At 41.5% G+C, this 20,764-nt stretch overlaps 1 protein-coding gene across 3 annotated transcripts in view; it reads left to right on the forward strand.

Annotated features, from left to right (window-relative positions):
• ITGAM (integrin subunit alpha M) overlaps positions 1 to 20,764 on the forward strand; it is a 44,207-nt gene that overhangs the window by 2,770 nt on the left and 20,673 nt on the right. For all 3 annotated transcript variants that reach the window (XM_044233313.1, XM_044233314.1, XM_044233315.1), the window contains exons 3-11: positions 3,007 to 3,110; positions 3,421 to 3,491; positions 3,636 to 3,753; positions 10,946 to 11,076; positions 11,512 to 11,657; positions 12,824 to 12,977; positions 13,992 to 14,142; positions 14,782 to 14,855; positions 20,355 to 20,484. In XM_044233313.1, coding sequence (XP_044089248.1) covers positions 3,007 to 3,110; positions 3,421 to 3,491; positions 3,636 to 3,753; positions 10,946 to 11,076; positions 11,512 to 11,657; positions 12,824 to 12,977; positions 13,992 to 14,142; positions 14,782 to 14,855; positions 20,355 to 20,484 — 1,079 coding nt within the window. The remainder of the gene's footprint in view (positions 1 to 3,006; positions 3,111 to 3,420; positions 3,492 to 3,635; positions 3,754 to 10,945; positions 11,077 to 11,511; positions 11,658 to 12,823; positions 12,978 to 13,991; positions 14,143 to 14,781; positions 14,856 to 20,354; positions 20,485 to 20,764) is intronic.

A 20,764-nucleotide genomic window follows, 5' to 3' on the forward strand; every position in this document is an offset into this window, starting at 1 on the left:
TTATGGAGGTGGCAACAATTTACATTCACACCAGAAATTTATTGAAACACCTACTTCCCCGCCCATTTACCAGCCCAGTGTGTTATCAAACTTATTGATCTTTGCAAATCGGATAGGTGAGACATGGTATCTCAATTTGGTTTTAGATTGCACTTATGTTTAAATGAGAGATAGATTTCCTTTTCTGTGAACACCTTTTTCTTATTTGTTGCCCATTTTTCTGTTGGTTTTTTCTTCCTTAATTGGTTTGTAGGACCTCTAACCATTGAGGAAGGTAGTCTGTGGCATGAGTTGTTAATCTCCCTCTGCCCAGTTTGTGGTTTGTCCTTTGATTGCTTGTGGTAGTTTATCATGTACAGAAAATTTTTGTTTAACTTCAGTTAGCCGACATAATTAGTTTCAGATGTAGAGTTTAGTAACTCATCAGTTGCATATAATACCCAATGCTCATCACATGATGTGCCCTCCTTAATGCCCATCACCCAGTTACCCCATCTCCCCACCCACTTCCCCTCCAGGAATCCTCTTTGTTTCCTGAGATTAAGAGTCTCTTGTGGTTTGTCTCCATCTCTGATTTCTTCCCATTAAGTTTCCCCTCCCTTTTCTATGATCCTCTGCACTATTTCTCATATTCCACATATGAGTGAAACCATATGATAGTTGTTTTTCTTTGATTGGCTTATTTTTCTCAGCATAATACCCTCCAGTTCCATCCACATCAATGTAAATGGTAAGATTTCATCTTTTTTGATGGCTGACTGATAATCCATTGTATATTTGTACTGCATCTTCTTTATCCATTCATCTGTTGATGGACATCTGGGCTCTTTCCATAGTTTAGCTATTGTGGACATTGCTGCTATAAATATTGGGGTGCAAGTACCCTGTCAGATCACTATGTTTGTATCTTGGGGTAAATACTTAGTAGTGCAATTGCTGGGTCATAGGGTAGCTCTATTTTTAACCTCTGTATGGTTTTCCAGAGTGGCCATACCAGGTTGCATTCCCCCCAACAGTGTAAGAGGGTTCCCTTTCCTCCACATCCTCACCAACATCTGTTGTTTTCTGACTTGATAATTTCAGCCATTCTGACTGGTATGAAGTGGTATCTCTTTGTGATTTTGATTTATATTTCCCTGATGCCCAGTGATGTAGAACACTTTTTTTCATGTGTCTGTTGCACATATAGAAAAAGTTTAAAAGGTTTTAATTTAAATTCTAGGTGGTTAACACACAGTGGTATATTAGTTTCAGGTGTACAGTACAGTGACTCAACACTTCCATACAATGCTCAGTGCTCATCACAAATGGCACTCCTTAATCCCCATCACTTACTTTTTTTTTTTTTAAGATTTTATTTATTTATTTGACAGAGACAGATCACAAGTAGGCAGAGAGGCAGGCAGAGAGAGAGGAGGAAGCAGGCTCCCTGCTGAGCAGAGAGCCCGATGCGGGACTCGATCCCAGGACCCTGAGATCATGACCTGAGCCGAAGGCAGCGGCTTAACCCACTGAGCCACCCAGGCGCCCCACTTACTTTTTTTTAAAAATTATTTTTATTAACATAATGTATTATTTTCCCCAGGGGTACAGGTCAATACAGACTTTATTCTTTTTTTTTTCCAATTTATTTATTTTCAGAAAAACAGTATTCATTATTTTTTCACCACACCCAGTGCTCCATGCAAGCTGTGCCCTCTATAATACCCACCACCTGGTACCCCAACCTCCCACCCCCCGCCCCTTCAAACCCCTCAGATTGTTTTTCAGAGTCCATAGTCTCTCATGGTTCACCTCCCCTTCCAATTTACCCCAATTCCCTTCTCCTCTCTAACTCCCCATCACTTACTTAATCCATCCCCAATCCTTCTCCCTTCTATCACCCTCTGTTTGTTCTCTATAGTTGAGTCTGTTTCTGGGTTTGCCTCTCTCCTTTTCTTTTTTGTGTTCCTTAGCTTGTTTTCTTAAATTCCACATATAAGTGAAGTCTTACGGTATTTGTCTTTCTCTGATTGACTTATTTCACTTAGCATAATACTCTCTAACTCATCCATGTCGTTGCAAATGGCAAGATTTCATTCTTTCTTTTGGTTGAGTAATATTCCTTTGTATATATGTACCATAACTTCTTTTTTTTAAGGTTTTATTTGTAAGTAACCTCTACACCCAGCATGGGGCTCAAACTCACAACCCCAGTATCAAGAGTCACATGCTCCACTGACTTAGCCAGTAATGCACCCCAATATACCACATCTTCTTTATCCATTCATCAATTTATAGACATATGGGCTCTTTCATAATTTGGCTATTGTGGATAATGCTGGTAAAAACATTGAGATGCATGTATCCCTTTGAATTAGTGTTTTTATATTCTTTGGGTAAATATCCAATAATGTAATTGCTGGATCATAAGGTAGTTCTGTTTTTAACTTTTTTTTTTTTTAACTTCTTGAGGAACTTCCATGCTGTTTTCTAGAGTGGCTGCCCCTGTGTGCATTCCTACCACAGTGCAGGAGGTTCCCCTTTCTCCATATCCTTTCAGGACCTATAGTTTCTTGTGTTTTTTTGATTTTAGCCATGCTGCAGGTATAAGGAGATACCTCATTATGGTTTTGGTTTGAATTTCCCTGATACCACATACAGAAATTTATTTAAAATGACTGTGGTCTGTGATTAAATGTATTCATTAAAAAAATTAATTCTGGTATAGTTAATGTACAGTGTTATATTAGTTTCAGATGTACAATATAGGATTCAACAACTTTTAAATGACTTCTTGGTTTTGTATCATTCTTAGAGAGGCCCTTCCCCTTCCACAATTTAAAATTTTCCAATTTTTTTCTTTGCGGAGTCTTCCTTCTATTTCTGGGGAACTGGGAAATACCTGTGAGGGTCTGGGTCCTCGCTTTCCTCTGCGTGGCCAAACTTCCATGATCTCTTTCTCTCCTCAGACACCAGAGTTTGCTCTTGTCCCTGTGGTGATTTGTTCCTGTCTCACCTCCCCAGGTTTGTGGTTGGAGCCCCCCAGGAGATAAAGGCTGCCAACCAAACAGGTGGCCTCTACCAGTGTGACTACAGCACGGGCAAGTGTGAGTCCATCCACCTGCAGGGTGAGTCATTGCCCCTCCCTGGGACCCAGGGCTAGGTTTCCACCTGTACATACATCTGAACTTTCCAGGAATTCCTTTTGCTTTGGGGGTGTGTGATTGAGGGGCTCAGGGGTTCAGCTCCCCAGCCTCTGTGTGTATACAGACTTAACCTCAGACACCCTCAGGTACTCCCTTCATGTTCCTTTTCTAGGACTTGGGTTCCTTCTTGAACTGTTAGGTCTCCATGTATCCCAGGTCAAAGTGACCTCTGTTCACCTTCACAGAGCCCCCTTTACTCCCCAAAGCTGATCATGTATTTATGTCTCCCCAGTCCCCCTGGAGGCGGTGAATATGTCTCTGGGCCTGTCTCTGGCATTTGCCACCAGGCCTTTCCGACTGCTGGTGAGTTGTCCTGGGTCATGGGAGTGTCCCAAGGGAAGGAGTTGGGGGTCCATGGCTGCTGGAGCTGTGGTCTGTGGAGGGTGAGGTTCTGGGGTGAAAGGACAGGAAGCAGGAACAACCCCTCCCACCTGCAACCTTTCCCAGGCCTGTGGCCCCACCGTGCACCAAACTTGTAAGGAGAACACCTATGTGAATGGCTTATGCTTCCTGTTTGGATCCAACCTATGGCAGCCGCCCCAGACTTTTCCATCAAAGCTCAGAGGTAAGTGGCTTTTGGCAGAAACTGCAGATGGGCAGTGTGAGGGAAAGGGGAGGACTGTTTATAGCTTGAGTGGTGACTTAGAGGTCTAGGTGCAGAAGCTGGAGGGACTGGGCTCCAGTAGAGAAGGTGGGGGAAGATGTGAGGTTCTTCAACTTTAAGAAAAGTCCTGAGAGAATCCATCAAAATCCTAGAGGAGTACAGAGGTAGTAACCTCTTCAGCATCGGCTACAGTAACTTCATTCAAGACATATCTCCAAAGGCAAAGGAAACAAAATGAAAAAGAACTTTGGGACCTCATCAAGATAAAAAGTTTCTGCACAGCAAAGGAAACAGTCAACAAAACAAAGAGGTAACCCATGAAATGGAATAAGATACTCGCAAATGACACACAGACAAAGGGCTGATATCCAATCTATAAAGAACTTCTCAGTCTCAACACCCAAAAAATAAATAATCAAGTCAAAACATGGGCAGAAGACATGAACAGACACTCTCCAATGGAAGACATACAAATGGTTAATTGACACATGAAAAAATGTTCAACATCATTAGCCATCAGGGAAATTAAAATTGAAACCACACTGAGATACCACCTTACACCAGTTAGAATGGCAAAAATTAACAAGGCAGGAAACAAAAGTTGGAGAGGATGTGGAGAAATGGGAACCCTCTTATGCTGTTGGTGGGAATGCAAGTTGGTACAGGCATTTGGAAAACAGTATGGAGGTTCCTCAAAAAGTTAAAAATAGAGCTACCCTAATGATCCAGAAATTACACTACTGGGTATTTACCCCAAAGATACAGATGCAGTGAAAAGAAGGGCCATATGCATCACAATGTTCATAGCAGCCATGTTCACAATAGCCACTCTGTGGAAAGAGTGAATATGCCCTTCAACAGTGAATGGATAAAGAAGATGTGGTTCATATACACAGTGGGATATTCCTCAGCCATCAGAAAGGATGAATACCTAACTTTTGCATCAACATCAATGGAACTGGAGGAGATTATACTGAGTGAAGTAAACCAAGCAGAGAAAGCCAATTATCATATGGCTTCACTTACTTGTGGAACATAAAGAATAGCATGGAGGACATTAGGAGAAGGAAGGGAAAAATGAAGGAGGGAAACTGGAGGGGGAGATGAACCATGAGAGTCTGTGGACTCTGAGAAACAGGGTTTTAGAAGGGAGTGGGGTGGGGTGATGGGTATTAAGGAGGGCATATATTGAAAGGAGCACTGGGTGTTAACATGTAAACAGTGAATCTTGGAATACTATATCAAAAACTAATGATGCACTGTATGGTGACTAATACAACAATAAAAAAAATAATAGAAAAGTCCTGAGATAGCTACTCATCTTTGTGAGATGATTCTTCCATCCCCCAGCCCCTGCCATCATCCTTAGAGTAGTGTCTAAGTCTCCTGATCATAGCCTTTGAGGCTCTCCCAACATTATTACTTCATCCACTGTGCTCCAGGCACCCTCTCTGCCTTTGTTCTCCAAGAATGACACCAAGTTGTCCCTGCCTTAGGGCCTTTACTATTCCTCCAGGCTGGAATGCTCTTCCCTCAGATCGTAGCTCACAACCCATTATTGTCATCTCTGCTCAAATGTCATCTCCTCAAAGAGGCCTTTCCTGAGTGGCTCTTATAATCATTTCCACCATTAATTCCTACCACGTTATTATACTTTACCATCTTCATATCTGTATATACATATTTTGTTTCTTTTCTGTGTTTTCTTCTAGAATGTTGGCTTCATGATAGCAGGGATACTGCTTACCTTTGTTGATTGCTCTATGCTCTTGTATCTATTGCTTCTTAACAAATTGCCCCTAAACTTAGCAGCTAAAAACAATAAACATGTATATTACTGTTCCTATCAATCAGGAATCTGGGCATGGTTTAGCTGGGTGCCTCTGCCTCAGGTTTTTTCATGAAATTGAAGTTAATCTGTTAAATTGGAGCTGTGGTCTCATAAAGGCTTGACTGGAGGAAGAAGATCCATTTCCAAGCACATTTACAAGATTGTTGAACTGGGGACCTCAATTTTCACTGGCTGGTGGCTGGAGGTTTCTCTCAGTTGCTTGTCACATGAGGTCCCCCATAAAGCAGCTTACAACTGCTCCCCCTAGAGCAGTTGACTTCCCTCAGAGTGAACAAGGGAGTAGGAAAACAAGAAAGAAATTAGTCTTTCCATAATCTAATCTGAGAAGTAATAGTACATTACCTCTGGCATCTTATGTTCCTTTGAAGTGAGTAAAAAAAAAAATCAATCTCCCACTCAAGAGAAGGTGATTATGTAAGGGTGTTATTTCTAGGAGGTGAGAACCTTGTGCACCATCTTAGTGGCTGCCTACCACATGCTTGTTCCCCAAACATTTGTTGATTGATAGTGAGTGAGTGAGAGTGATCAAATCTTTTTTTCGAGCTGCTTTCTGCCACTTACTTCTTCAACTGCTTGGCCATCCTTTTGCTTGTTTTTCAAGTTGCCTTTTAACAAAGGCAGATATGTCTTTCTTTTGTAGTTCCCCACCCCCTAAGCACTGCTCCTTTGTACTTTACTGGAAACAGATTACCTTCCTTCCTTCTTCACAAAGAAAATCAAGGTTTCCAGGGATGAACTCCCTCTACTTACTCCTTCTTGTTCAAATTTTTGCAATGGTACCACCCTTGGCAGTGTCTCACTGGTTTTAGAGGGAGACCTAACTGTCCACCTTTCCACGAATCACTCTTCTATCTGAGCTTTTGAGGCTTTATCATATCGCCAACTGGAAGCCCACATCCTCAATCATCATCTCTCCAGGAGCTTAAATTTCTCCCCGTCCTTTGAATGTAAACATGCTCATGCCTACCTATATCTTAAAAAAATCAACCACCAGAATTGGTAGCTTTGAAAATAACCTTTCCTCTCCTGGTCTTCTCTACATCTTCTGCATTTCTCCTTTCTTTCCCCAACAAACGTCTTGTAAGAGTTCTCTCATTTTATTTCCATTTCCCCCATATCACCATTCTTCACCCTCTGAAATCTGGCTTCTGTCCAACCATCATCTATATCTTCCTCTTACAGATGGCATTTGTGACTCCCTAAATGCCAAATCTCTACCCTGTCCTCATGTTTACTGACTCTGATGTGACCTATAGATCATCTCTTCCTTCCCTAAACACCTGGGCTCCAGATTTCTCCCTTCCCCTCTCCTCCCTTCTTGTCCTATCCCACTTCCCCTTACCACCCCCTCCTCTTGCACCCCCCTCCCCTCCTTCCTCTTGCTTCTTCCCCCGCCAAGGCTTCTGCTAAACTTCATCTCCAGGCCATCTTCCTCTGTCGCCTTTGCATATGTAGGTAGGGGTACCAGGTTTCAGCTTCTGTTCTTGTCCATGTGCTCTTCCTGCCCGGCTGCATCCAGTTCTGTAGCTGCAGCTCTTACCCTCACATTGCTCTCTTCAGTCCTCACTCTTGGGATTCCATACTTTTCTTTTTAAAACACATTTTCAGCTCTTTTTTTTTTTTTGAAAATTTTATTTATTTCTTTGACAGAGACAGATCACAAGTAGGCAGAGAGGCAGGCAACAAGAGAGGGGAAGCAGGCTCCCTGCCGAGCAGAGAGCCCGATGCGGGGCTCAATCCCAGGACCCTGGGATCGTGACCTGAGCCGAAGGCAGAGGCTTTAACCCACTGAGCCCCCCAGGCGCCCTCATTTTCAGCTCTTTAAAAATTATTCAGAATTCAAACAGCACTCAAGCACATAACACTTCTCTCTCTTGATTCTCCCAGCCTACGTTTTCTTCCTGGCATTCAACCACTGTTACCAGTTTCTTGTGTCTTCTGGTAATACTCTATATTCACAAACATATACATATCTGTAATCTTCATTTTGTGCCACAAATGGTAGCATGTTGTACACACTTGATTCTTTTCATTTAACATATCTTTGAGATTTTTAAAATTTTTTTCTGTTTAATTTTCTTTGTATATGTTCCATACAGATATTAGAATCTGCTTATCTATTTTTGAAAAGCCAATACTTTTGGGGGTAATTTTATTTTTTCAAAGATAATACAGTTAAATTGGCCTTTTTTCTTTTAGTATACACTTCCCTGAATTTTAAGGTATGTATAGATTTTCATTAGAAGACAACATGAACATGGGCTGCCTGGCTGGCTCAGTCAGTAGAGCAGGTGACTCTTGAGCTCCAGGTTGTGAATTCCAGCTCCATGCTGGTTGTAAAGATTACTTTACAATGCAGGACTCCATCCCAGGCCCTGGGATCATGACCCAAGCCGAGGACAGATGCTTAACTGACTGAGCCACCCAGGCATCCTTAAAAATAAAATCTTAAAAAAAAAAACCCAACATGGACAGAATACAAGAGTTCTGTTACTCCCCTAAAAACATCCTTCATGCTCTCTCTCTTTCAAAAAATATTTTATTTATTTATTTGACACAGAGAGAGCAAGTCTGAGCAGGGTGAGTGGCAGGCAGAAGGTGAGGAAGAAGCAGACTCCCCGCTGAGAAGAGAGCCCAACATGGAGCTCTAGCCCAGGACTCTGGGATCATCACCAGAGTTGAAAGCAGAAACTTAACCGACTGGACCACCGAGGGGCCCCTCAGTGCTCTCTCTTTATAGTTAGTTGCCTTCTCCCTCTCCATCCTAGCCCTTGGCACTCACTGGTCTGTTCTCCATCACTGTTTAGTTTGTCTTAAGAATGCTACATAAATGGAATTATAACCTTTTGAGATTGGCATCTTTCACTAGCATAGTGTATTTGCATCCATGTTGCATCCATTGTTCATCCATGTTGTTGTGTGTATCAGTAGTTCTTTCCCTTTTTATTGCCAAATAGTATTCCATTGCATAGATTTACAATAGTCCCAGAACACAGTCTGTTCACACATTGAAAGATGTTTGGGTTGTTTCCAGTGTTTGGCAATCATGAATAGAGTGGCTAGAAACTTTTCATTGCTACAGTAATCTTTCTAAATACAAAAAAGATCACCTCTAAAATCTTTAAAAAAAAAAAAAAAAGGGACGCCTGGGTGGCTCAGTGGGTTAAGCCGCTGCCTTCGGCTCGGGTCATGATCTCAGGATCCAGGGATCGAGTCCCACATCGGGCTCTCTGCTCGGCGGGGAGCCTGCTTCCTCCTCTCTCTCTCTCTGCCTGCTTCTCTGCCTACTTGTGATCTCTCTCTGTCAAATAAATAAATAAAATCTTTAAAAAAAAAAAAAGATCACCTCACCTCCTTTTCTAAGAAAACTTCTGTGGCTTTCCTCTGCCTAAGGGACAAAGTCTAACTATTTTGGGGGGGATGGAAAGGCCCTTCCCAACTTTCCTCTGCTTAATGACATAGGCTTATCTCCATTCTCTTCACATAGATTGATTTTAGTAGAGCCATTTCAATCCCTCAATTCTGCAGAATTATTTTAAGTTCATTTCCTTTGTATCAGTCAGGGATGGTACACTCCAGTTAGAATAATTTGAGAAGTTTTTATTTACAAAGGGACTAATTTTAAAGATTTGTTAGAGTCTTAGGGAACTATAGTGGACCCTAAGGGCAAGCAGCAGCAGAGCCGTTACCACTCCTAGGCTGACTGGACAAGGAGAGGGAGAAGTAACCAGAATTCAGAAGGAGAGAGTTGTGTGGAGTGTGCCTCCTTGAAGGAGCAGTGATTTTCCACTGAGGGCCACAGCTGGCCCAAAGGAACCCTCCAGGAAGGGAGTAAGGGGAGAATACTCTGATCTCACTCTTCCCTCCCTCCCTCCAGTCTTCTACTGAGGCTCCTAACTGGGCAAATCCAAGTAGAAATCAGAGGCAAAGGAATCCAGAATGCATGTGGTTTATGTGGGCTGACTTCCTGGGGTGCAGAGCAGGTTGGAGGAGGGTAGAAAGTGGATTTGGGGCTGGGAACAGAAAGGAGGAGGATACCCAGCATGTTGTTGTATGTGCTGTTCCTTTTCTCCTGTAATTTATTTCACCCTTTGTATTTCTGGCAAATGATTTCTCCTTCTCAGAGTTAGCTCTGCGCTACTACTACTATTTTTCCTGACTTCCTTGGGCAGAATTTACCAAATTTTCCCACACTTCATCCATATTCCAAATTGTATTAAACAGTATTCAAGTTTATTAAACAGATCTTAAAAAGCATTATAAAATGTTTAACTCTCATCAGCATCAAGGTTTATTTTGCTCCCAAATTTTGCATATAATTGAACGTTTTAATATGCTAACACCTGCTGAATTGATTCTACTGTAGACTCTAAGGCTTCAGTTTCTTCCTGCAAATTTTTCTTTGCTTCTCCTAACATTTCCTGTGTTATTCTTGTGAATGGCTAATGAAAACATCACAAAATTGATAAGGAATCATTAAGCAGTAGTCATCTATCTGCAAGTATGAAGTCCTTACAAGCATCTTTAAATTTTGTAGTTTTTCTTGTTTACTTCTATTTCTTCCTTCAGCTATGTGAATCTACTTGTATTCATGAAAATTTGTTTATCTTTTGTTGATCTTCAAAAGTAACATTGGCACTGTGGAAAGAACCAAGATGCCCTTTAGTGGATGAATGGATAAGGAAGATGTGGTCCATATACACTATGGAGTATTATGCCTCCATCAGAAAGGATGAACACCCAACTTTTGTAGCAACATAGACAGGACTGGAAGAGATTATGCTGAGTGAAATAAGTCAAGCAGAGAGAGTCAATTATCATATGGTTTCACTTATTTGTGGAGCATAACAAATATCATGGAGGACATGGGGAGTTAGAGAGGAGAAGGGAGTTGGGGTAAATTGGAAGGGGAGGTGAACCATGAGAGACTATGGACTCTGAAAAACAATCTGAGGGGTTTGAAGGGGCGGGGGATGGGAGGTTGGGGAGCCAGTTGGTGGGTATTATGGAGGGCACGTATTGCATGGAGCACTGGGTGTGGTTCATAAACAATGAATTCTGTTACGCTGAAAAGAAATAAAAAAAAAAGTAACATTGGCATCTTCTGGCAGATGTCTTCTTCATAGTGGCTGTGATCATGAGATTGTGTCCATGTTTTTATTAAGCGTGGAACATGGGTTGGATATTGTTTACCTTTTATTTTGACTTCTTAGCAGAGAGCTGACACGCAAAAAAATGAATGCATTTAGTTAGTGCGTGTACTAGTACTTAATTAGTTCATCCTTTCTTTTGTTCCCCAAGAGTGCCCTCGGCAAGACAGTGATATTGCCTTCTTGATTGATGGCTCTGGTAGCATCAACCCGAGTGACTTTCAGCGGATGAAGGCCTTTGTCTCAACTGTGATGGATCTATTCAAGAAGTCCAAAACCTTGGTGAGTGCATATGGGTAGGTTAGGAAAGAGCTCATAAAAGGTTGGCAAATACATGGCATCCAGGTCTCCACTTCCCCCTTTTACTTCTATTGCAGACATTGTTAAATTGCAAATTGGTCATGGTTTTCTTTCATGATTCTTTTCCCTTCTCTGTCTGGATGCAGCCTCAGCTTCTTCCAGTCGTCTGTATAGCTCATTGATAAGGGTTGATATGGGAGATAAAACTCACATATCATCTCTGGGTGAGTTCTAGTACTTAGAAGTGGGAGCGGATGGCAGATCTCTGTCCTGGTGAGGCAGAAGGATTGGGGACAGTTAGAATTTGGAGGGATTTGGAGACTGGAATGTTTCAAGATCTATGTAGAGCTTCCTGGGAGATGGGTAAGTGTGAGGCGAGTCATCTTCTCCAATGTAATGGCAGATGCCTGTTCCCAGTTTTCTTTGATGCAGTTCTCTGAAGACTTCCGGCTTCATTTCACCTTCAATCAGTTCAAGAAAAACCCTGACCCAGAACTTCTGGTGAAGCCAATAAGACAGCTCTATGGGAGAACACACACTGCCACAGGAATCCGCAAAGTAGTGTAAGGTCTTTGCTTGGGAATAACATGGAGGACTTAGGAGAAGGCAAGGAAAAGTGGAACGGGGGAAATCGGAGGAGGAGACAAACCATGAGAGTCTGGGGACTCTGAGAAACAAACTGACAGTCTTAGAGGTGAGGGGGATGGGCATATGGGTGAGCCTTGTGGCGGGTGTTAAGGAGGTCATATATTGCGTGGAGCCCTGGGTGTTGTACATAAACAATGAATCTTGGAACACTGCATCAAAGACTAATGATGTATTTTATGGCGACTAGCATAACGCACACAAGAAGATCTTTGCTTAGGGTGGAAGGAGGAAGTGATTTTTTTTTTTTTTTTTGCTGGAATTTGAAGAATGAAGGGGCTTATTCAGACAGGGACGGGGTAAAGGACACGAGTAAAGGTGGAGGAGAGACTCGCATGGCGCCCTCAGGAGCTACAGGTTGTGAGAGTGAAGGTGGGACTGAAGGAGAGATGTGAGGGAAGGTGAGACAGAGGCTACAGAGATCAGCTGAGGCCAGGTCAGTTAAGGCAACGAAAAGTGGGTGGGGAGATGTCACCATCCCTTGTTTGGGAAGTTCACTCCGATATGATGTGTGTGTGTGTGTGTGTAGAGGTGAGGGTGGGGGTTGGGACAGAAGTTCCGGAAGATGAGCTGGAGAGTTGTTGAATCAAACCAGAAAGGTTTGTGAAAGCCCAATTAAGCTTAAAGATTTGTTTTAATTTGGGGCGCCTGGGTGGCTCAGTGGGTTAAGCTGCTGCCTTTGGCTCAGGTCATGATCCCAGGGTCCTGGGATCGAGCCCCGCATCGGGCTCTCTGCTCAGCAGGGAGCCTGCTTCCTCCTCTCTCTCTGCCTGCCTTTCTGCCTACTTGTGATCTCTGCCTGTCAAATAAATAAATAAAATCTTAAAAAAAAAGAATCATTTAAAAAATCAGTTTATGCAAAAGTATATAAAGGCAGTGATGCTTTCCTTTCCTTCCTCTCTTTTCCCTTCTCTTGCTGCCTTTCCAGGTCTTGGGGCAACCACATCTCCATGTTCATTCCAGGGGAGGCTAAACCTCTCCTAGCTGCATGTGTGCCTGTGACTGCTGACATTCCCTCCCTCCCTAGCATAACGAGTGTCTCTATCTATTCACATTTGACTTTTCTTTCCTCTTCCCTGGACAGAAGAGAACTATTTCACAGTAGCAGAGGAGCCCGGGAGAATGTCTTTAAGATCCTAGTTGTCATCACAGATGGAGAAAAGTTTGATGATCCCTTGGATTACAAGGATGTCATCCCTGAAGCAGACAGAGAGGGGATCATTCGCTATGTCATTGGGGTAGGAGATGTGGCTTTTTGGCCTGATGTTTTTGTGGAGGGTTTCTGTTTGGATATACCTTTCCTTCAGTTTGAAAATATCCCTAAAACCAAGGTGGGCCAAGGGTCGCTTCTAGCCCATATGGGCCTATATCAGTTAAGTGTAACAAATTAGAATTCAGTCTTTGAAACAAATGATTCTGTAGTTCAGCTGGGGAGTTTTTCTGATTTTGACTGGCTCTCTCTTATATCTGTATTCATTTGAAGGTTGGTTGGCAGCTTTGCTGATCTTGGCTGAGCTCTCTCCATTTCTGAGGGTTTCCAGTTATGTCTGTCTGCTGGACTAGAATGGCTGGAACAACTGGAGTAACTTGGTTCTTCTGTGCCCTGTGTTATCCTTCTGTGTGCTAGCCTGGACATGTCTTCGTGGTGAAGGCAGGGGAACAACAGAGCAAATGGAAATGTTGCAAACACTCTTTGAAGCCTCTGTCTGCATCATTTATGATAATATCCATTAGCCAATGGATATTAGCAAGATGCATGGCTGCGCCCAGAGATGTAAGCAGGGTAGATTACTCTTTCATGAGTGAGAAGATACAGCAAAGTTCTGGGGGGAAAGAGCTTGGGTATAGGAACAGGTAAAGAGTTCAGATCATCATTGTAGTCAAACGACCACATTACCTCGTATGACAGAAAAAGGTATCATCTTTGCTGCATGGTTTGACAAGTAGGAAACCTCTTCATAAAGAGGAGAAGACTCTCTTTACTCTGGGGAGACGTCAGCCCCACGCCAGGAGGCATGGCACAACAAAGGAATCAAAGGCTGTATTTCAGCTCCTAATAACTTCCTTGACAGAATACCCCATGCAGTGCATAATCTGTTTTACTCAACTTGGTGGCCCTATCCCAGGGGCCTTACGGTGCATTCCCTCATTTGACATATTCTGTTTCAGAATCTTTTCCTTCAGAATTTTTTTTTTCTGAATGAGACAGCTAACTCCAGATGGTGTCTGATTGTCACTGTCCTTGGTAACAGGTGGGAGATGCTTTCAATATTCCAAAAAATCGTGAAGAGCTTAATATCATTGCATCCAAGCCTTCTCGTGATCATGTGTTCCGGGTGAATAACTTCGAAGCTCTGAAGACCATTCAAAACCAGCTCCAGGAAAAGATATTTGCAATTGAGGGTAAGCTAAGGTTCTGCATCCCTGCAGCAGGGCCAGAGGCCGTCCTTTACACTCCAATATGCATTTCTCCTTTAGAAACTAGGACTTCCTAACCCTTGGTATCTTGACTCTTAGGATTAGTTCAACTCTCTCCACTTCCTCTAGTTGCCAGCAGCTCTGGCCTCACTTGGTCATTTCCTTTGGAATCAAAGGATCTGGATTTTATCTCTACTTTGCATTGGCTATAGGCTGGAAAATTGGAGGGTAGGGGAGCCAAACCTCACACACTATTTTTCCAAGAATTTGGATATGTTGCCAATATTTGTGTGTTTGTTTCATTGCTGAATCTCCAGTGTCTAGAATAGTGTCTGGTACATAGAGGATGCTCAATAAATGTTAACTGATTAAGAGAATTTAAAAAACTGGGGGAGGGTTCATATACAATCTGGATTTATGGTTTGTCTTAAAAAGTTGGAACATTAGACTGCATTCTCATGTGGCAAAAACCAGTTGGAGCCAAATAGCTACATCTTTATAAAAGGGGTATATACTTTCTAATTCAGCGTAGCTGCCATCTGAGCCTCCTTTTGTCTGGTCACCATAGCATTTGAGTTCCAGCTCTTCTGATTTCTTTATTATAGAACTCTCTCTTCCTCTCAGGTACTCAGACAGGGAGTACCAGCTCCTTTGAGCATGAGATGTCTCAGGAAGGCTTCAGTGCTGCCGTCACCTCTGTAAGTGGTCCTTCATTAAATTGGGATTGGGCAAGAGGTTTGGTGGCTTTTATCTGCAATGAGCACTTGTTGGGAGGCATTTCTTTGATTGATGGGGAGCAGTGGTCCCTTTTCTTTCCCTTTTTAATCCTGTTTTCTTTTTTTTTTTGTTGTTGTTGTCATTGAGGGTATATGACACAGATATGGATATATGATAAGATTTTAGCTTCAAGGGGCACCTGGGTGGCTTAGTGGGTTAAAGCCTCTGCCTTTGGCTCAGGTCATGATTCCAGGGTCCTGGGATTGAGCCCCACATCAGGCTCTCTGCTCAGCAGGGAGCCTGCTTCCTCCTCTCTCTCCCTGCCTGCCTCTCTACCTGTAATCTCTATCAAATAAATAAATAAAATATTAAAAAAAAGATTTTAGCTTCAAGTGTACAACATAAGGATTTGATATAAGTGTATATTGTGAAAACATCACTACAATAAGTCTAATTAACACGTATCACTACATATGTTACAAAAATTTTTCTTTTGATGAAAACTTTAAAATTTGTTTTCTTTTTTAAATTAAAAAATTTAAAAATTCTTTATTTAAATTCAATTTAGTTAACATATATTGTATTATTAGTTTCAGGGGAGGAATTTAGTGATTCATCAGTTGCATCTAGCAATCCTCAGTTTGTTTCCTTAAGCTCAGCATCTCAGCATCTCTTTGCTACCCTCTCTATTTTCATCTTATTTCATTTTTCCTTTGCTCCTTCCCTTCCCCTATGTTCATCTGCTTTATTTCTTAAATTATACATATGAGTGAAATCATATTGTATTTGTCTTTCTCTGACTTATTCCACTTAGCATAATACTCTCTATTTCCATCCATGTCATTCCAAATGGTAAGAGTTCATTCTTTTTGATGTCTGAGTAATATTCCACAGTATATCTTCATCCATTCGTCTGTCACGAGACATCTGGCCTCTTTCCATGTTTTGGCTACTGTGAACATTGGTGGCTATAAACATTGGGGTTCATGTGCCCATTCAAATCACGATGTTTGTATCCTTTGGGTAAATACTGACTAGTGCAGTTGCTGGGTATAGCGTAGCTCTATTTTTCACTTTTTGAGGAACCTTCCTACTGCTTTCTAGAGTGGCTGCACCAGTTTGTATTCTCACCAACAGTGTAAGAGGGTTTCTCTTTCTTCACATCCTTGCCAACATCTATTGTTTCCTGAGTTGTTCAATTTAACCAGTCTGACTGGTGTGAAGTGGTGTCTCATTGTGGTTTTGATTTGTATTTCCCTGATGCCCAGTGATGTAGAGCATTATTTAAATGTTCTGTTAGCCATCTGGATGTCTTCTTTGGAAAAGTGTCTATTCATGTCTTCTGCCCATTTCTTTCTTTCTTTCTTTCTTTTTTTTTTTTACTATTTTATTTCATTTTATTTTTAATTTTTTCCCCCAAAGATATATTTTATTTAATTATTTTTTTTATTTTCAGCTTAACAGTATTCCTTGTTTTTTCACCACACCCAGTGTTCCATGTAATCCGTGCCCTCCATAATACCCACCACCTGGTTCCTCCAACCTTCCACCCTCCCGCCCCTTCAAACCCCTCAGATTGTTTTTCAGAGTCCATAGTCTCTCATGGTTCACCTCCCCTTCCAATTTCCCCCAACTCCCTTCTCCTCTCTAACACCCCTTGTCCTCCATGCTATTTGTTATGCTCCACAAATAAGTGAAACCATATGACAATTGACTCTCTCTGCTTGACTTATTTCACTCAGCATAATCTCTTCCAGTCCCATCCATGTTGCTACAAAAGTTGGGTATTCATCCCTTCTGATGGAGGCATAATACTCCATAGTATATATGGACCATATCTTCCTTATTCATTCATCTGTTGAAGGGCATCTTGGTTCTTTCCACAGTTTGGCGACCGTGGCCATTGCTGCTATAAACATTGGGGTACAGATGGACCTTCTTTTCACGACTTCTGTATCTTTGGGGTAAATACCCAGGAGTGCAATTGCAGGGTCATAGGGAAGTTCTATTTTTAATTTCTTGAGGACTCTCCACACTGTTCTCCAAAGAGGCTGCACCAACTTGCATTCCCACCAACAGTGGAAGAGGGTTCCCCTTTCTCCACATCCCTTCCAACACATGTTGTTTCCTGTTTTGTTAATTTTGGCCCTTCTAACTGGTGTAAGGTGATATCTCAATGTGGTTTTAATTTGAATCTCCCTGAGGGCTAATGATGATGAACATTTTTTCATGTGTCTGATAGCCATTTGTATGTCTTGATTGGAGAAGTGTCTGTTCATATCTTCTGCCCATTTTTTGATATGGTGGGTATTATAGAGGGCATGGATTGCATGGAGCACTGGGTGTGGTACAAAAACAATGAATACTGTTATGCTGAAAATAAAAAATAAATTAAAAAACAACAAAAAACAATGAATACTGTTATGCTGAAAATAAAAAAAAGAAAGATACGAATTTAGTGCTATTGTATTATCTGTAAAGTTGCTATTTCTGTAGATTGTCTCTGTTCCTTTCTGGTCTTTGTAACCATTGGGATCTCTCTTCATCAAAAGATCCCCTTTAATATTTCTTGCAGGGTTAGTTTAGTGTTCACAGATTCATTTAGTTTTTGTTTGTACTGAAATTCTTTTTTTTTCATTTTAAAAAATTAATTAATTTATTTTCAGCATAACAGTTTTCATTATTTTTTCACCACACCCAGTGCTCCATGCAATCCATGCCCTCTCTAATACCCACCACCTGGTACCCCAACCTCCCACCCCCCCCGCCACTTCAAACCCCTCAGATTGTTTTTCAGAGGATAAGGAAAATGTGGTCCATATACACTATGGAGTATTATGCCTCCATCAGAAAGGATGAATACCCAACTTTTGTAGCAACATGGACGGTACTGGAAGAGATATGCTGAGTGAAATAAGTCAAGCAGAGAGAGTCAATTTTCATATGGTTTCACTTATTTGTGGAGCATAACAAAAAGCATGGAGGACATGGGGAGATGGAGAGGAGAAGGGAGTTGGGATAAATTGGAAGGGGAGGTGAATCATGAGAGACTATGTACTGAAATTCTTTATTTCTCCTTTCATTCTGAATGACAGCCTTGCTGGATAAAGTATTCTTGGCTGCATGTTTTTCCCATTTAGCACATTGAATATATCATGCCAGTTCTTTTTGGCCTGCCCTGTCTCTATGGGCATGTCTGCTGACAGCCTTATGTGTCTACCCTTGGAGGTTAGGGACCTCTTGTCCCAAGGTGCTTTCAGGATTTTCTGTTTATCTCTGAAATTTGAAAAATTCATTATCATATGCTGATGTGTTGACCTATTTTTGTGGACTTTTTTGGACTTGAATCCCTGTTTCCTTCTTTTATGGACTTGAATGCCTGTTTCCTTCTTCAGATTAGGGAAGTTCTCAGCTATAATTTGTTCAGATAAGCCTTCCGTCCCTCTCCCTTGCTCCTCATCTTCTGGGATATACTATCAAGCTGTTACTTTACTTTATGGAACTGCTGAGTTCTATTTAAGTATGCCTTTATTGTTCAGTAGTTTTCTTTCTCTCTTTTTAGAAGATTTTATTTATTTATTTGACAGACAGAGAGAGAGAGTGAGAGTACAAGCAGGGGGAGCAGCAGGCAGAGGGAGAAGCAGGCTCCCTGAGGGAACCTGATGTGGGAATTGATCCCAGGACTCTGAGATCATGATGTGAGCTGAAGGCAGATGCTTAACCACCCACCCAGGTGCCCTCTTTCTCTCTTCTTTTCAGTTTCCTTATTTTTTGTCATTTTATCTTTTATATCACTGAGTTGTTCTTCTGTCTCATTCATTCTAATTTTTATAGCCTCCATTTGGGACTGGTTCTTGGTAATAAGATTTATTAGCAATTTCAAATATACATTACAATTTAGCTAACTATACTCAGTATACTTTATATTGCATCCCTGCATTTATTTATTTAATAACTGGAAATTTGTACCTTTTGACCACCATCACCCATTTTGCCTACCCTCGCAACTCATTGCCTTTTGAAACCCCCAATCTCTTCTCTGCATTTATATAATTCAGTTTCGTTTTGTCTTTAGATTCCACATATAAGGGAGATCATACCCTACTTGTCTCTCTCTGACTTATTTTGCTTAGCATAATGCCTTCAAGGTGGGTACATATGTATTGTCACAAATGGCAGGATTTTCTTTTTTATGGTCAAATAATATTCCATTGTATTATATATCACATTTTCTTTATTCATGCCTTGATGGATAGTTAGATTATTTTATTTTTAAATTTTAAATTTTAAAAATTTTTCAGTGTTCCAAGATTCATTGTTATGCACCACACCCAGTGCTCCATGCAATACGTGCCCTTCTTAACACCCACCACCAGTCTCACCCATCCCCCATTCCCCTCCCTTCCAAAACTGTCAGTTTGTTTCTCAGAGTCCACAGTCTCTCATGCCTTGTCTCCCCCTCCAATTTCCCCCAATTCACTTTTCCTTTCCTTCTCCTAATATCCTCCATGTTATTCCTTATGCTCCACAAGTGAAACCATATGATAATTGACTCTCTCTGCTTGACTTATTTCACTCAGCATAATCTCCAGTCCCGTCTGTGTTGCAACAAAAATTGGGTATTCATCCTTTCTGATGGCTGAGTATTATTCCATTGTATATATGGACCACATCTTCTTTATCCATTCATCTGTTGAAGAGCATCTTCACTTTTTCCACAGTTTGGGGATTGTGACCATTGATGCTATGAACATTGTGGTACAGATGGCCCTTCTTTTCCCTACATCTGTGTCTTTGGGGTAAATACCCAGTAGTGCAATTGCAGGGTCATAGGGAAGCTCTATTTTTAAATTTTTGAGGAATCTCCACACTGTTTTCCAAAGTGGCTACACCAACTTGCATTCCCAACAACAGTGTAAGAGGGTTCCCCTTTCTCCACATCCTTGGCTATTGTTTTTTTAAATTTTTTTTTCAAGATTTTATTTTGAAAGAGAGAGTGAGTGAGTGTGAGTGGGGGGAGGGGCAGAGCCAGAGGGAGAGAATCTCAAGTGAATTCCATGCTGAGCATGGAGCCAAACATGGGTCTCAGTCCCACAACCTCAAGACCATGACCTGAGCTGAAATCAAGAGTTGAATGCCCAACTGAATGAACTACCCAGGGGTCCCTGTGTTTTGGCTATTGTAAATAATGCTTCATGAACGTGGGATATCTCTTGATTTAGGGTTTTCATTTCCTTTGGATAAATACTCAGAAGTAGGATTGTTGGATAATTTGGTAATTCTATTTTAAAATTTTTGAGGAACCTCCATTATGTTGTCCACAGTTGCTGCACCAAATTGCTTTGGATATTTGGGGTCTTTTGTGGTTCCAAAAATTTTAGGATTGTTTGTTCTATTTCTGTGAAAAATGTTATTGGAATTTTGATAAAGATTGAACTGAAGTTGCAGGCTGCTCAATCTTGTTCTACCCTGTTTCCCAGAATGGTCTCTTGCTAGGTGCTGTGGGGAGCTTTGACTGGGCTGGTGGAGCCTTTCTCCATGTGTCAAAGGATAAATTTACCTTCATCAACACAACCAGGGTAGATTCAGACATGAATGATGCTTACTTGGGTAAGTGGAAAGGGCAGGGTAACTTTAAGAAGGGGTCAGGATATGGCCTAATTCAATTAACATATATATCATTGGCTCTTTTTGGACCCTTGGAATAACTGTAAGGACAGAAATTTCAAAATTTCAATTTAATTATGTTAACAAAGGGGAATATAGTGCAGGGTCCAGTTATCTCAACCTACTAAGCTTGGGGCTACTGCATTGCCCCTACTCAAGGGATAGGTCTCTCAGAGGGAGCAGGGTCTGTGAGGGAAACACTTACCTTCTCCAGATCACCATC

The sequence above is a fragment of the Neovison vison genome, chromosome 14 (genome assembly GCF_020171115.1).
Source record: "Neovison vison isolate M4711 chromosome 14, ASM_NN_V1, whole genome shotgun sequence".
Taxonomy (NCBI): Eukaryota; Metazoa; Chordata; class Mammalia; order Carnivora; family Mustelidae; genus Neogale; species Neogale vison.